The sequence below is a fragment of the Megalobrama amblycephala genome, linkage group LG15 (genome assembly GCF_018812025.1).
Source record: "Megalobrama amblycephala isolate DHTTF-2021 linkage group LG15, ASM1881202v1, whole genome shotgun sequence".
Taxonomy (NCBI): domain Eukaryota; kingdom Metazoa; phylum Chordata; class Actinopteri; order Cypriniformes; family Xenocyprididae; genus Megalobrama; species Megalobrama amblycephala.
Window position 1 is genome coordinate 3,968,259 of NC_063058.1, and position 13,882 is coordinate 3,982,140.

Sequence of the window (13,882 nt, forward strand, 5' to 3'; positions counted from 1 at the left end):
AAAGGACAAAGCTTCATTCTTAGTCTTGCAGTCAGAATGAGGAACTGAAATATGTATAGGCCTAATTATTAATCACGTGCACAAGTTATCAGCATTTATAGAGAAATCTACTATCATCAATTCTACCATCATCAATGAGGTACTAGGATCCTTGTAATAAATGAGTCCCTGTCAAGATTTTATTCCTCTCAAAAAAATATACTGGTGTGTATATGTTACATGTATTAACAGAATAACTAACAGGAACAAATGGATGCATTATTAACATAGTAACTACTATTAACTAACAATAACTCTGATAGATTAGTAAGTAATAACATCATTCTTAAATATTCTCACTAACCTGTTGATTTCTTCTTGTATTACTAAATACTTAATAAATGAGTCCAGCAGCTGCTATGATGATTCCCAGCACTTAATTAATTACAGACCAGAAGCTCCAATAGCTTTAGAAGGATGATTTTATTCCTCTCAGACTCAGGGAGAGATGGATCTGTAGGGTACACTATTGTGTCAAACTATGCTGTCCACAAAAGTAGTACTAAGATGAAAGTAGGTGAGTATCTCCTCTTACCCCAGTCATAAATCATGGGTTTATTGAAGCTGGCATGCTCCACCATACAGGAGATCTTCTCTCCAGATTTGGGGTGTACTCCAGCTCAGAGTGGATCTGGTAGTACCAGTCTCCATCAGCCAGCTCCATTGTTGAGGTCGCTTCAGAGGTCATCAGTATGGGAAGCCAAACACACCAAAAGTGGTACGAGGCAGCGGGGTGTTACAAAGCTCGCGCCGCGCTGACATGTCATCTGCGCGGATCAATGGACCGCGCAGCGCGGACGTGTTTTCTAGCGCCACCCAATGGGCAGCGCGGCGCGAGCTAATCTCATCCAATAGTATCCAGCTGCAGACCCGCAGCACCAGTTTCAGAACCGCAGTTTCATGATGTCTACAGTATTTAACAACAATACTTTTAAATAAAGTCATTTTTCTGTTCATATAGGCCTAATATGCATAAGATATCATGATGTACAAAGAGGAGTTTTTACCAAGTTAATCGATAATGCAAACTATGTTTTGTTAAGGCATGAACTAATTTGTATAAACTGTGAACAAATACTTTTAACCATATAATTTTGAAAATATATTAATAAATATGTAACCATATAGTAAAATGTCTCCCTTGACTGTATGTGATATTATTTCCTTATGTTCATGTTGTGAACTTCTGACAAATCGTATAAAGACACAGAGGCATTTAAGGGCATTTAATGTCAAAATATAAGCCTACATGTATTTAATCATTCCAAATCCTTGAACAAGTGAAACATGCATTTAAGCCAATGAGACATCAGAAGGTGTATATGGTGAGTGTATGATATTTCTGTCATGATGTGGTGAACGAATTTATATTTATATATTTATATTACTAAGTATTTGTATTACTAAGTGTCTGCTAGGCTACTGAATCATTTACATTTTATCATTAAAGATTTTTTTGCATTTGTCAAAGATATGTATCGTGTTAATATTAAATAAATATTAATAAAACTTATTCATTTTGTTTTCAGGGATGAAAAGACAGGGTTTTCTGCAGAAATGCCATGATATGGGTTTTATTTTGATTATTTGTTTTTTGCTTGTTTTTATTTTAATATGAGCAGTTTAAATATGTTTTAATCCTATTATTTTAGAAATGTTTTATATCCTATTTGTTTTCAGCACACGTTTTACTTGTTCAAGGCTTTTTTTTTAAATGGTTATTTTATTTGACATTAAATAGCCTACGTTACATAATGTAAGTATTATGTGTAACAATTTGAACATGAAGGAAATAATACGATCAAATATACAGTCAAATGTTACACATGTATTAATATATGTTTGAATTAATAAAATAAATAAATAAATAAATCTTCTCAAACTCTGTGTCATTGTATTAGCCTATTTAAAACGTGGAGAAAATAATTTAAAAATAAAAACGGCGTAGTTGTAGCCTATTCTCGCAGTAGCCTATACACGACTGTGCTTGTATCCATTCATTGACATTAAGCATATAGGCTGTTTTAAAATTTTGCTCTTTCTACATCATGATATCTTATGCATATTAGGCCTATATGAACAGAAAAATGATTTTATTTAAAAGTATTGTTGTTAAATACTGTAGACATCATGAAACTGCGGTTCTGAAACTGTGGTGCTGCGGGTCTGCAGCTGGATACTATTGGATGAGATTAGCTCGCGCCGCGCTGCCCATTGGGTGGCGCTAGAAAACACGTCCGCGCTGCGCCGACGAGTCGGTCGCGCGGCTCGGTCCATTGATCCGCGCAGATGACATGTCAGCGCGGCGCGAGCTTTGTAACACCCCGCTGCCTCGTACCACTTTTGGTGTGTTTGGCTTCCCATACATCAGTTTACCATCGCTCAGCCAGGACACTTTGATGTGTGGAGGATAAAATTCATATGCGCTGCACATCAACACTGCTGGATGTTCTGCCACCAGCCTGCGTCACTGAACTGAGCTTAACCTTCGGTTTCACTGAATCAAGAAGAGCAACAACCTAAATACACAGGTTGTGCAGTATAAAAATCATTATGTCTATAAGTCCCCATAAAACAGGGAAACCCAAAGAGTGTGTGTGTGTGTGTGTGTGTGTGTGTGTGTGTGTGTGTGTGTGTGTGTGTGTGTGTGTGTGTGCGCATGCGTTTTTGTTGTGAATTTATGAGTACACAAATATAACGACACAGGTATTACACTGGTATTACAACATAAACATTAAATATGAGGACATTTCATGAGTCCTCATTTGTGTGTGTGTGTGTGTGTGTGTGTGTGTGTGTGTGTGTGTGTGTGTGTGTGTGTGTGCGTGCGTGCGTGCGTGTGTGTGTGTGTGTCTGTGGTTTGACAAAAGAAAGGTCAATTGAAGAATCCCTGTAAATATGAATTATTTTTATTCACAGTAAGTTAGCGTTTCATTTCAAATGCAACTATTTAATGCTTTCAACCATTTCTGGTGAGTTCAAAACTTTCTGTTAATAATTATTTTCTAGATACTAACATATGCTCTACATGTTGACGTTAAAAATGAGAGAAGAATCTTGTGCCACTTACCTGATTTCTCACAGATAGCGGAGTCGTAGAGTGCAGCATTACCTTTGCAGAACCAGTCCACAACAGCTCTTTCTTCCTGCACAACGGTGCCATTGTTCCAGATCTCTGCAAGTTTCATTCCATACTCATTAAACCCCACAAACCTCCCCAGAGTGCTGTCAAATTGTATGAATAGATATTTATTGAAGTAATAGTTGTTAAAATACACCATGTCACTGATATTAGAGGAGCTGTAGATGCATCTTGACATACGGTATCGGTAATATACATTAGCTGAAAAAGAATGTAGACAGAGAACAAACTGTCAGATAAATGTGTCAAGAAGTAAGAAACAGAAGAACCTGGATCCATCAGTCAGCTGCAGTACATGGTTTTCTTTATAAAAAGTACTTGTCAAGTTATATTTCCCTTAGATGTTCCATCATCATTAGAACGTCACCCTTCTTAAGATAATGATGCACCATCACCACCACCACCACCACTACTATTACTACTACTACTACTAACAATTATCACAATAATAATGCAATTTATTGTTGATATTTAATTATATTACTTCGATACCTCTCATGTTACTTACCACTTTCTGCTAGAATGCAGCCAGTGCCAATATAAGATGACAACTCAAGAGCTTTTGCAGTGACATTTTCACTCACACTGAAACCCAGTTGAATGCTGTCAGTTTTTTGTTCATGTTTATGAGATGGATGTCTAAGATAACTGTTCAACCATTTAGTGCATGGAAAAGTGTCAAGTGTTGCTAGGCAGCATACTGCTTTCATTTGAAAACAAAAACCAGTTATTTTCAAGTTATCTATCTGACGAATTGTTACATTATTCAGAGGCCAATTTCAATAATTAGGGATCAAAACACTGAAGTGTAAGGATGTCAGAGACCATAAATCCCAAAATTGGCAGGATGGTCACAATCGTGCACCATAGTCGCCACTACACACACCCATCGGACAATACGTGGTACTATAAAATTATTATTTAGTGGTACAAAATTTTTGGATCATAGCTTTGAATAGTAATTTTACTATTATGTCCTGGAACAGTTTATTGTGTGCCCCTTTAAAAAAGTGGTGCCACCTTTTTAAAAAAAAAAAAAAAAAAAATTAAAATTATTACAAATATTTAATTATTTAATGAAGTTATGCATAATTAGCATATGAACTGCAAATATGATGTTTAAGAAAATATATTTATTTTTGTTTAAATTAAAAGGGTTGTAGACTTTTAATATAAGCATGTCTGTGTTAAAAGTTTGCTATGCTTTGAAGAACCAATAGAATGCTAGAACATATTTTAAGCCTGTTCTTTTTCTATCAGTTTCCATCCCTTTGAATAGAAATAAATGCATTGATATTGTTCAGTAGTATAACTAAAGTGTACTGAGAGTATAGTTTTATATAATAAGTGTACATAGAAATCTGTGAAATGCTTATATAGATAATTAAAAGTGTTTTTTATTTGTCCCTAACCTTTTTATACCCCAATAAACACAAACTTTCAAGTTGCAAGTCATGATTAAAATGCCGTCTATTTAAAATGAATAGACAATTTTATGTCTTTCATGATATATTATTTTAAAAGTTCTATGAAGTCATTTAGTGTTGTGGTACATTGTGAATAATAAAACAAACAATTTTGTGTTAAACTCCAAGCATATGGTTAGGAGGCAACACATGGCCTTAAAGGTGCCCTTGATTCAAAAATTGAATTTACCTCGGCATAGTTAAATAACAAGAGTTCAGTACATGGAAAAGACATATAGTGAGTCTCAAACTCCATTGTTTCCTCCTTCTTGTATAAATCTAATTTGTTTAAAAGACTTCCGGAAAACACACGGATCTCAACATAACACCGACTGTTACGTAACAGTCGGGGGCTCCACCCCAATATTTGCATATGCCATTGCCAGCTGAGCTCATGTTCAAGCCATTAGAAAGGACAACGTCTGGATGTACACAGCAGAATCAACAGACTAGGTAAGCAAGCGAGGACAATAGCATAAAAGGGCAGATGGAGCAATAATAACTGACATGATCCATGATATCAAGATATTTTTAGTGTTATTTGTAAATAGTGTTTCTAAAAGTTTTGTTAGCATGTTGCTAATGTACTGTTAAATGTGGTTAAAGTTAACGTACCATCGTTTCTTACTGTATTCACGGAGACAAGAGCCGTCGTTATTTTCATTTTTAAACACTTGCAGTCTGTATAATGTATAAACACAACTTAATTCTTTATAAATCTCTCCAACAGTGTTGCTTTAGCCGTTAGCCACGGAGCACAGCCTCAAACTCATAGAGAATCAAATGTTTACATCCAAAATAATTCATTTACTCACATATAATTCGAAGCGTGCATACAGCGTGCATGACGAACATCTTGTAAAGATCCATTGAGGGTTATATTAGCTGTGTGAACTTTGTAAATTCGCTGTAATATAGTCCAGAGCTCGTGTGACAGAGCAGACGCGATTGAAGGGGGTTAAAGTTACCATCGTTTCTTACTGTATTCACGGAGACAAGAGCCGTCGTTATTTTCATTTTTAAACACTTGCAGTCTGTATAATGCATAAACACAACTTCATTCTTTATAAATCTCTCCAATAGTGTTGCTTTAGCCGTTAGCCACGGAGCACAGCCTCAAACTCATGCTGAATCAAACGTTTAAAGCAGAACTAAGTAACTTTTTTTACCTTCATAAATAGCTTTCTAAGTCCTTACGATGGTTAACTGACTTGTAGTGGTGTGTTTGAGGCGAGCACTAACTCCCTCTGGCACGTCTACGCCAGAATACAGCACTTGCTGCAACTTGAGCTGCACCGACCCGAAACAATCTCGCCTCATGTTCACGTTCACGCGAGAGTGACAAAATGCTTCACGGTAATTCAAAAACAATGTATATATTATGACTTTATAAGACAATTTCGAAAATTACCCACCTCCATCGAGTGTACTGTATTTGCAAATTACCCACCTCCTCTTTCTTGTACTGTATTTGCAAAACTACTGCGCTGGTGAGCGTTGTAGTCGTTGTAGTCCAGAGCTGCGCTTGAAGTATTTACGACAGTGTGATTCACTGAAGGAAACTGTAGGGGGAGCTTCGCAAATCTTACTGAGTTCTGCTTTAACATCCAAATATATACTTTACTCACATAATTCGAAGCATGCATACAGCATGCATGACGATCATCTTGTAAAGATCCATTTGAGGGTTATATTAGCTGTGTGAACTTTGTAAATGCGCTGTAATATAGTCCAGAGCTCGTGTGGCTGGAAAGACGCGATTGAAGGGGGCGGGGCCGAGTGTAAATCAGTGCATAGTTAATGATGCCCCAAAATAGGCAGTTAAAAAAATTAATAAAACAAAACTATGGGGTATTTTGAGCTGAAACTTCACAGACACATTCAGGAGACACTTTAGACGTATATTACATCTTTTAAAAACATGGTCAAGGGGACCTTTAAGAAAAATGCTTCAGATAAATATGGTTTTGAGCAGCAAATGTTCTATGCATGATCTTCACTGAAGTGGAGACATGGGCCTGGACCCCCGAGGTGCAGCCAGGGACTCATGCTGAGCTCGTGGAGGGGAAGCCCGAGGCAGCTGGACAACACCTGTGGTGCCGACGGATCCAGGGACTGGCTGTGACCAATGGTGGAGATGGGACCAGGAAATCAGACAGGAACATCGGCAGAAGAATATCATCTGCGGGACCGATGAGGAAGATGATGCATGTGTAGACTCTAGGGCTTTGATGTCATCTGGCTCTGGTTCTGGGATGACCTCGGTGGGTGGTACGCAAGGGCCCTACTCCCTCCAAAGTCCCCACTTCAAGGTCTCTGCCCTTCGCTCCAGGAGCAGGGCATAAGGATGCTGCCTTCTGTTTGGAATTTGCCCCATAATTGTGACACATATACTCCAGTCCACATATTTTATGATCAAACTCTAATTTTCAAAGAAAATTAAAAACCACATAGGATTCTGTATATGTTATGTTGGACCCGGATGATTTATTTTTTTTTTTCACTGCTATACATCAGATATTTCATTCATATATTCTCCAAACCACATATCCTCTGTGGGGATGGCCAGTCCATCACAGGGCTCACACACAGAAACACACACATTTACTTTCTCATTCACACAGACATTTAGTGTCTCCAATTTATCTATGCTGCATATTTTTGGATTGTGGTGGAACAAAGTCCAGGAGGAAGAAAATGCACTCCACACAGAAAGGGTTCCTTGTTCAGCCTGTCGCTCCTGTTTTTTTGCATATGGATGGTTGGGGGAATCAGTCCAAAATTTTACTAAATATTAATTTTTAGCTTTTCGTGAAAACGACTTTTTCTTGAAGAGCTAAAGAAACCGTGATTAGCAAAATGTGCTGTCAAACTCTGACATAAGGTGCAGTTTATCCTTGTGGTGTCAGAACTTATGTTTTAGGTTTATTTATTTTTAAGCTACAGAATATGTAGAAGACTCAATGCAGAACTTAGTGAAATCTTAACCAAAGACTATGAATATACAAAGATGTAGCACAAGGCCCGATTCAATTTGCGTGAACTTTTTTTTCATTTCTTTTTGTGCAAATGCAGAATGATTCACTTTGATTTCTTTTATTAAATATTTAATAAAATGCATTTAAAGGTTTTCAAAACATTCTATTTTTCTTTCAAGAAAAAACAACTGCTTAGGATTGTTTATTGCACCAAAGGTAATTTTGAGAGGAACTTTAAATATGTACAGTTCAAGTCACATGATGTTTGTTTACATATAGACCACACGTCATAATAATAACTGAATTTATACAAAAGATCAAGTTCAAATGCTTACATATACTTGATTCTGAATTCCTAATAGTGTGTTGTTACCTGGATGCAAACATTCAGTGATGCTCAAGGCAACACAACACATTAAGAGCGAGCTAGTGGGCATAAACATTTGAACAGGATGACTGGAAATTGTTATTCTGTTTAAATGAATTCTATCTATTTTATTTAAAGATCTTTTTTTAGTATGGCCCTGTAGAAGCTACATAAAATACTTGCATATTTTCCAGAAGACAAAATAAGAACAGTTTACCACTCAATCATCAAGTGCAAATGTTTACACCCCCTGAATTTTAAAACATTGTATTTCCTTCTGGAGCATCAGTAAATGTTTTCACCATTTGCCTAATAGTTGTCACAGTGTGAAAATATAGATCTCAAAAATCATACAGTCACTGCTGGAAGTGTTAAAATATGCAGAAGATGCTGAAAAAAACAAAGAATGTGCTGGACCTAGAAGAATATTTTGGAGAACTTTTGGCTGAAAATGATGGACAAACACAGAACTTATCATAAAAACAAATAATAAAAACAGCCATAGATTATCTAGGAAATGACATGCAGTACTGAGAATCAATTAAGTGTACTGGGGGCTGAGGAGAGTCAGCCCAACGGTGAATTCCTATTAACTGTGATTGGTAGAAACTCACAGTATTGCAGAATATTGTAGTTGAGGTTCATGAAAAACAAGTTTTTTTCCATGCGTGAAAATGTAGGTGATCACTAGCAGTTCAGTTGCAAATATATATTATATCAGGGATTGAAATGCACAGGGCTATTACTAGGGCATCAAGTCCCGGAACACTTTATCGTGTGCCCCCTTAAAAAAGTGGTGCCACCTTTTTAAAAAAAAAAATATATATATATATATTGAAATTATTAAAAATATTTAATTATTTAATGAAGTTATGCATAATTAGCATATGCACTGCAAATATGATGTTTAAGAAAATATATTTATTTTTGTTTTAATAAAAGGGTTGAAGACTTTTAATATAAGCATGTCTGTGTTAAAAGTTGGCCATGCTTTGAAGAACCAATAGAATGCTAGAACATATTGAGTCTAAATTTATTCATTTATACCTTTATTAATTTTATTTATACCTTTAACATCAAATATGACATCACGAGAATGCCACACATTGCTAGTTGTCTAATTGGCCAGTTCCAATAAGAGATATTGTTAGCTTCCAGGTCAGTTGCAGTTGTTTCCTTTAATGAGGAAGAATGTTCCAACTGCGACTCCCAATAGTCCAAGAGTTAGACCCACTCCACAGAACACTGCTGGACTAACACTTGGGAGGGCGACATCAACATCTGGAAGAAACATGAATAGGATATTGGAAGATGCATGAAAATATAATTTAAGAGAGAGAGAGAGACTAATATCCATTTATTCAATTTGAAAATCCCACTCACCCCATGTTTTGGTCTGAGGTTGACCCTGGAGGGCTATGTGGTTCACCGTGCAGCTGTAAATGTCTCCTTCAATAGGTGTAAAACTAAAAGTAGAGAAGGCATTGAAGGTACCATCTGCCTTTGGGCGGTACTGGCTTAAACTCATGCCCTCTGTCACATTAACATTATTCTTAGTCCATGAGATGCTGAGAGATGGAGGATAGAAGCCAGTCACATGACAGATAAGGGTGTTCTGAACACCCAGCTGCACATCATCCTTTGGATAGATGGATGTTTGGGGTGCATCTAGAAACAAAACTAACTATTTTTTAATTCATTCAAACAAATATAGATATCATCGTAATACACTTTTGAGGCAAAACTTGATGACACTGGATGCATACAACTTATTTCTTTTCTGTTCTCACATAGATTAAAAGTTCACATCATGTAACACTTCATAACGTAACTCATGAATTTGGTTTTGAATAAAATAGGTAGTAGCAATAATTAGCATCATGATTAAGCATTCATAACCTGAGTTGTTATAACTGCCTAACTTTTCATGCACTTGTAGATGGGGATATTAATTATTAATGATCCTTTTTAAAAAATAGTTACCATATCCTTGTATATATGCACTATTGATGTTGATTCAAAAAATCAAATTTAAATGCATGTTTTCATGCCTTACCCATTTCTGGTGGTGGGCTCTTGAAAATGTTAGTCAGAGTGGCTACATCACTTTTGCATCCTTTCATTTCAATTACACTGGTTTCATAATAACCAGGAAATACTATAGGATTTCCAAAATCAGGTAATGTTACTACTCCTCTCTTCTGATTATAGTCGGCATGCCACATTTCCTCTCCATCAATTCCATGCATATCCTCTCCATCTGTCTCAGAGCATCCATGAATTCCAAAATATTCATGTAATACTGAAATTGAATGAGCATAATAAAGTCAATTTAGTTATATACATGAAATAGCTATTACTCTCAATTACTTCGCTTCTACTATGGTTATCACACCTCAAAACGTTTTATTTCAAGACGTTTGTCGGGTTTTTGTCTTTAAAACAATCTTTTGTGTGGGAATCATTTTTATGCATCTCATCCCAATCCTCCTAATTCCAAAACACTACTTTGCTTGTGTGTGAGTGTAGCAGAGGCCAGCTAGTAGTTGCTGTGCAGCCTTTAGCCTCCTTGTTAGAGCGTCCGACTCCCACGCCGGAGACCCGCGTAGAGTGGGGTGAGAAGGACCTGGTTAGAGGGGTTTCATTGGTGCCGTGACCCAGGATGGGAGTGAGGTTTAGGGGGCTGAATGTAGCAGAGGCCAGCTAGTAGTTGCTGTGCAGGTAAAACCTCACTCCTCTAATCTCAAGAGATGCTCTAGCGACTGACGCTAGAGGTTGTAGCCTTTAGCCTCCTTGTTAGAGCGTTCGACTCCCACGCCGGAGACCCGGGTTCGAGACCCGCATAGAGCGGGGTGAGAAGGACCTGGTTAGAGGGGTTTCATGAGGGTTCACATTTGCTTTATTTTGGATCTTTGCGAAAAATATGAATTTGATTCAAAATCAAATTGTTAAAGGGCAACATATATGTTGATATTTACAATTAACTAAAGGTGTTTTTTATAGTATGTCATTTAGTTCTACAGAGGTCATTTATTGCTCTTGTTCTTTTCAGTTTTTTATTTTTTATTTTGGGTATTTTATTTTGGGTATTTAGTTCTACAGAGGTCATTTATTGCTCTTGTTCTTTTCAGTTTTTTATTTTTTTTATTTTTTTATTTTTTGGGAAGTCTGTCCTGGTGCGTGAGCTGGTAATTTCTGAGACTTGGGAAAGGCCCTTTGGTAGTTTTTATTTCTTTCCTTTGTTATGTGTTTGTACATTGTTTGTTCCCTCACAATGTACACCTGTAACAAGGATGCCATGCCATGATGTTTTAAGAGGAATTGAGTCATTTGCATGTGTTTTATGGTTTAAAATGCTCATTATGTGCCTGTGATGTACTTTTGTGTGAAGCCATCAATAACTGTTCCTTATAATAATAAACCTGAATTGTGCTTCTGGGAATTTTAGGACACTGGGAATTCCTCTCTTTCTTTCTTTCAACCACCCAGAATACCCTAGCAAGCACATAGCAACCACCCAGGGTACCTTGGCAGCCGCATAGCAACACCCTAGCAACCGCCCATAAAACCTTAGCAACCACTCAGAGTACCCTAGCAACCACCTTAATCACCTTAGCAACCACCTGAGTCCTTAGAAACCACCCAGAATACATTTGCAACCGCAAAGCTAACTGAAAACCTTCAAACTTCAAGCTTTTACAACTCTTTTAAACTTTCTGGACAGGCTTTCTCAAGCCAACTTAAAAGATTGTCTCAACAAACTTCTTTATTTAGTTCAGTATGGCAAGGTCTTTTTTCTTTCTTTTTTTTTAATTATCCCCTTAAAATACCAAGTACATGCTGTGTGATGCTGGCTGGTACTGGTTCATTATGGACATTGGCTTGAATTTAGCATTTTGTGCTACCTTTTCTTATGTCACTGCTATTTGCTTTAAAATTTAAAATCAACTGCTACTGTTTATATGGCGAGTGACCTAATAATATATGCTACCTATCAGAATGTTCTTCTAATGCTATAGTTATGAGGTTCATCCATCCACTTTCTATCCACCGCTTGAGGATCATATGTCAATATAACTTGTATTATCTTTCATTATTTGCTTTGACTTTGACTAGAATTGACTAGAACTTCTGATAACACAAGAAGAACTACTTCTGAATAGAACCTCTGATAACACAATGCATACTTATTCTAATCATTACTGTTTTTTTAAGTGTTCAATATGTTTTGTGATGTAGGAGTACTGTAACATTTCTTAGCACCTCTAAGGGTGATTTAAAACATGTATCAAATGTTCTCATGAAATAGTCTTTTGTACCAAGAGTTTTGAAAATTACTTGTTACTTACTTGTTGAAAATAGTACCAAAGTCATAAAAAATGGTAGCAATTTATTTTGCATTCCTGTTCCCCATGTGCATACTATGTGCTTATTAATTACAATAACTAGGTAATAACCCTGAGCCTACACCTAAACCTAACCTTAATCCATGTAGTTATCTTATATTACTACTTTCTTGGGTAAGTACACAGTAATGTAAGTGCATATACTGTAAAATAAAGTGCAACCAAACATTTTACAAGCCAAATTTACATGATACAATAATAATCTTTTGGTTTCAAGCATTTAAACCCCTAAGAAAAACACAGGCAGGTTTTGAAAGAATGACTAATGGTGTTAAACATGATCAGTTTTGTCATTTTACCACTACTTAAGTGACTAAAAAACTTTAACTTACATTCAGCATCAGTTGAAAGAACAACAGTAAGGGTGAGAATGAATATGTACAGCTCCATTTTGGTAGATGAGAGTCAAACAAATGTCAGAGAAATATTTAGCAGAGGTGAAAAAGCAGGTATTTCCTCTGTTAAGACTTTTTCATCACCCACTCAGAGTCTGACCCACACAATGACATGACTGTATCTAGGAGGAATAACAGGTTTTCCTCTTTCAGCTATCGAGGCTGTTGGCTAATTTTATCTAAAATTATAATTCTGCCAAAATAACTGCCAAAAAGACTGATGAGCTTTGGATTGACCCCTAAAAATATTGTCATTATTAGTGTTGGTGAGTAACTAACTAAATTAATTTGAGTTCAGTATTTGTACTTTGTGGAAATCCCTGTGGCTGATCACAGTAAATCACACTCAGTTCTGTGTTAAGACTCATTTAAAGGTAATTTCTGGGTTATTTTTTATATCAGAATGTTAATATTAATTTTTTAACCTTAAATTTAATTTAAGTCATATCCAACACAGTCACTGTTTGGCGAGAGTCAAAGTGTTAACCAGCATATTTCAAGGATCTGTAGGCATGTGACTGTAATTACTGTAAATACTGTTATAATGCCTGTGCATCAAATTGTAAAGGTCTAATCTGCACACACAATGAGGCGGAATATGAAATCAAAATAGTCTTTATTTAAGCTTAACACTCAGGAACACTCATGGAAACATAGGGGGGAAAAACACAAAACACTGAGCACATACAAGAACCAACAAGGGAATGAACAAAGCAGGGAGTTTAAATACAAGACGAACATAATAACTGAAAGGTGATAATTATATGTAACCATAGAAACAAACAAGGAGATAATCAGTAACTAAGACTAAACAGAGCAGAGAAACAGGAACTAAGGGAAACAAAACAGAATATAAAAGTCCTTAACTGTGACACATACATATATTTAAATATGTTTTTAAATCATATTTAATGCTTTAGATGCTCCATTCAAAAGCTAATATGTTTTATAAAGAGTCACAGTATAAGTGAAACCATTTATTCAAAGTGAACATGGAAAAAAAAAAACATTGATTATAAAGCATATGGAAGATACAATTATTAAAACAGAATCCCAAATCATGTTTCAGTCATGAGAAGTGGAAAAGTA

The 13,882-nt window shown here is 36.2% G+C and overlaps 1 protein-coding gene and 1 pseudogene across 2 annotated transcripts; both read right to left on the reverse strand.

The window, feature by feature from the left end:
• Positions 1-373: 373 nt before the first annotated feature.
• LOC125247988 lies at positions 374-3,891 on the reverse strand (annotated as a pseudogene).
• A 5,009-nt stretch (positions 3,892-8,900) lies between these two features.
• LOC125246583 (HLA class II histocompatibility antigen, DP alpha 1 chain-like) lies at positions 8,901-12,848 on the reverse strand. Of its 2 annotated transcripts, XM_048157555.1 has the most exons (4): positions 12,731-12,848; positions 10,049-10,294; positions 9,376-9,660; positions 8,915-9,273 (listed from the first exon to the last, which is right to left on the reverse strand). In XM_048157555.1, exons 1-4 carry the CDS (start codon positions 12,786-12,788, stop codon positions 9,152-9,154), a joined length of 711 nt encoding a protein of 236 aa, XP_048013512.1. In that variant the 5' UTR covers positions 12,789-12,848; the 3' UTR covers positions 8,915-9,151. The 2 variants fall into 2 exon arrangements, with proteins under 2 accessions (XP_048013513.1, XP_048013512.1); XM_048157556.1 differs by lacking the exon at positions 10,049-10,294 and having other exon boundaries at positions 8,901-9,273; positions 12,731-12,816.
• Between the last annotated feature and the right edge of the window lie 1,034 nt (positions 12,849-13,882).

Bases quoted from the DNA above. Each gene is read 5' to 3' on its own strand.
- LOC125246583 (XM_048157555.1), bottom strand. From the start codon at position 12,788: ATGGAGCTGTACATATTCATTCTCACCCTTACTGTTGTTCTTTCAACT. The intron at 10,295-12,730 runs GTAAGTTAAAGT...ATTCAATTTCAG, and splicing joins TCTTTCAACTGATGCTGAAT to TATTACATGAATATTTTGGA. The intron at 9,274-9,375 runs GTGAGTGGGATT...TGTTTCTTCCAG, and splicing joins ACCTCAGACCAAAACATGGG to ATGTTGATGTCGCCCTCCCA.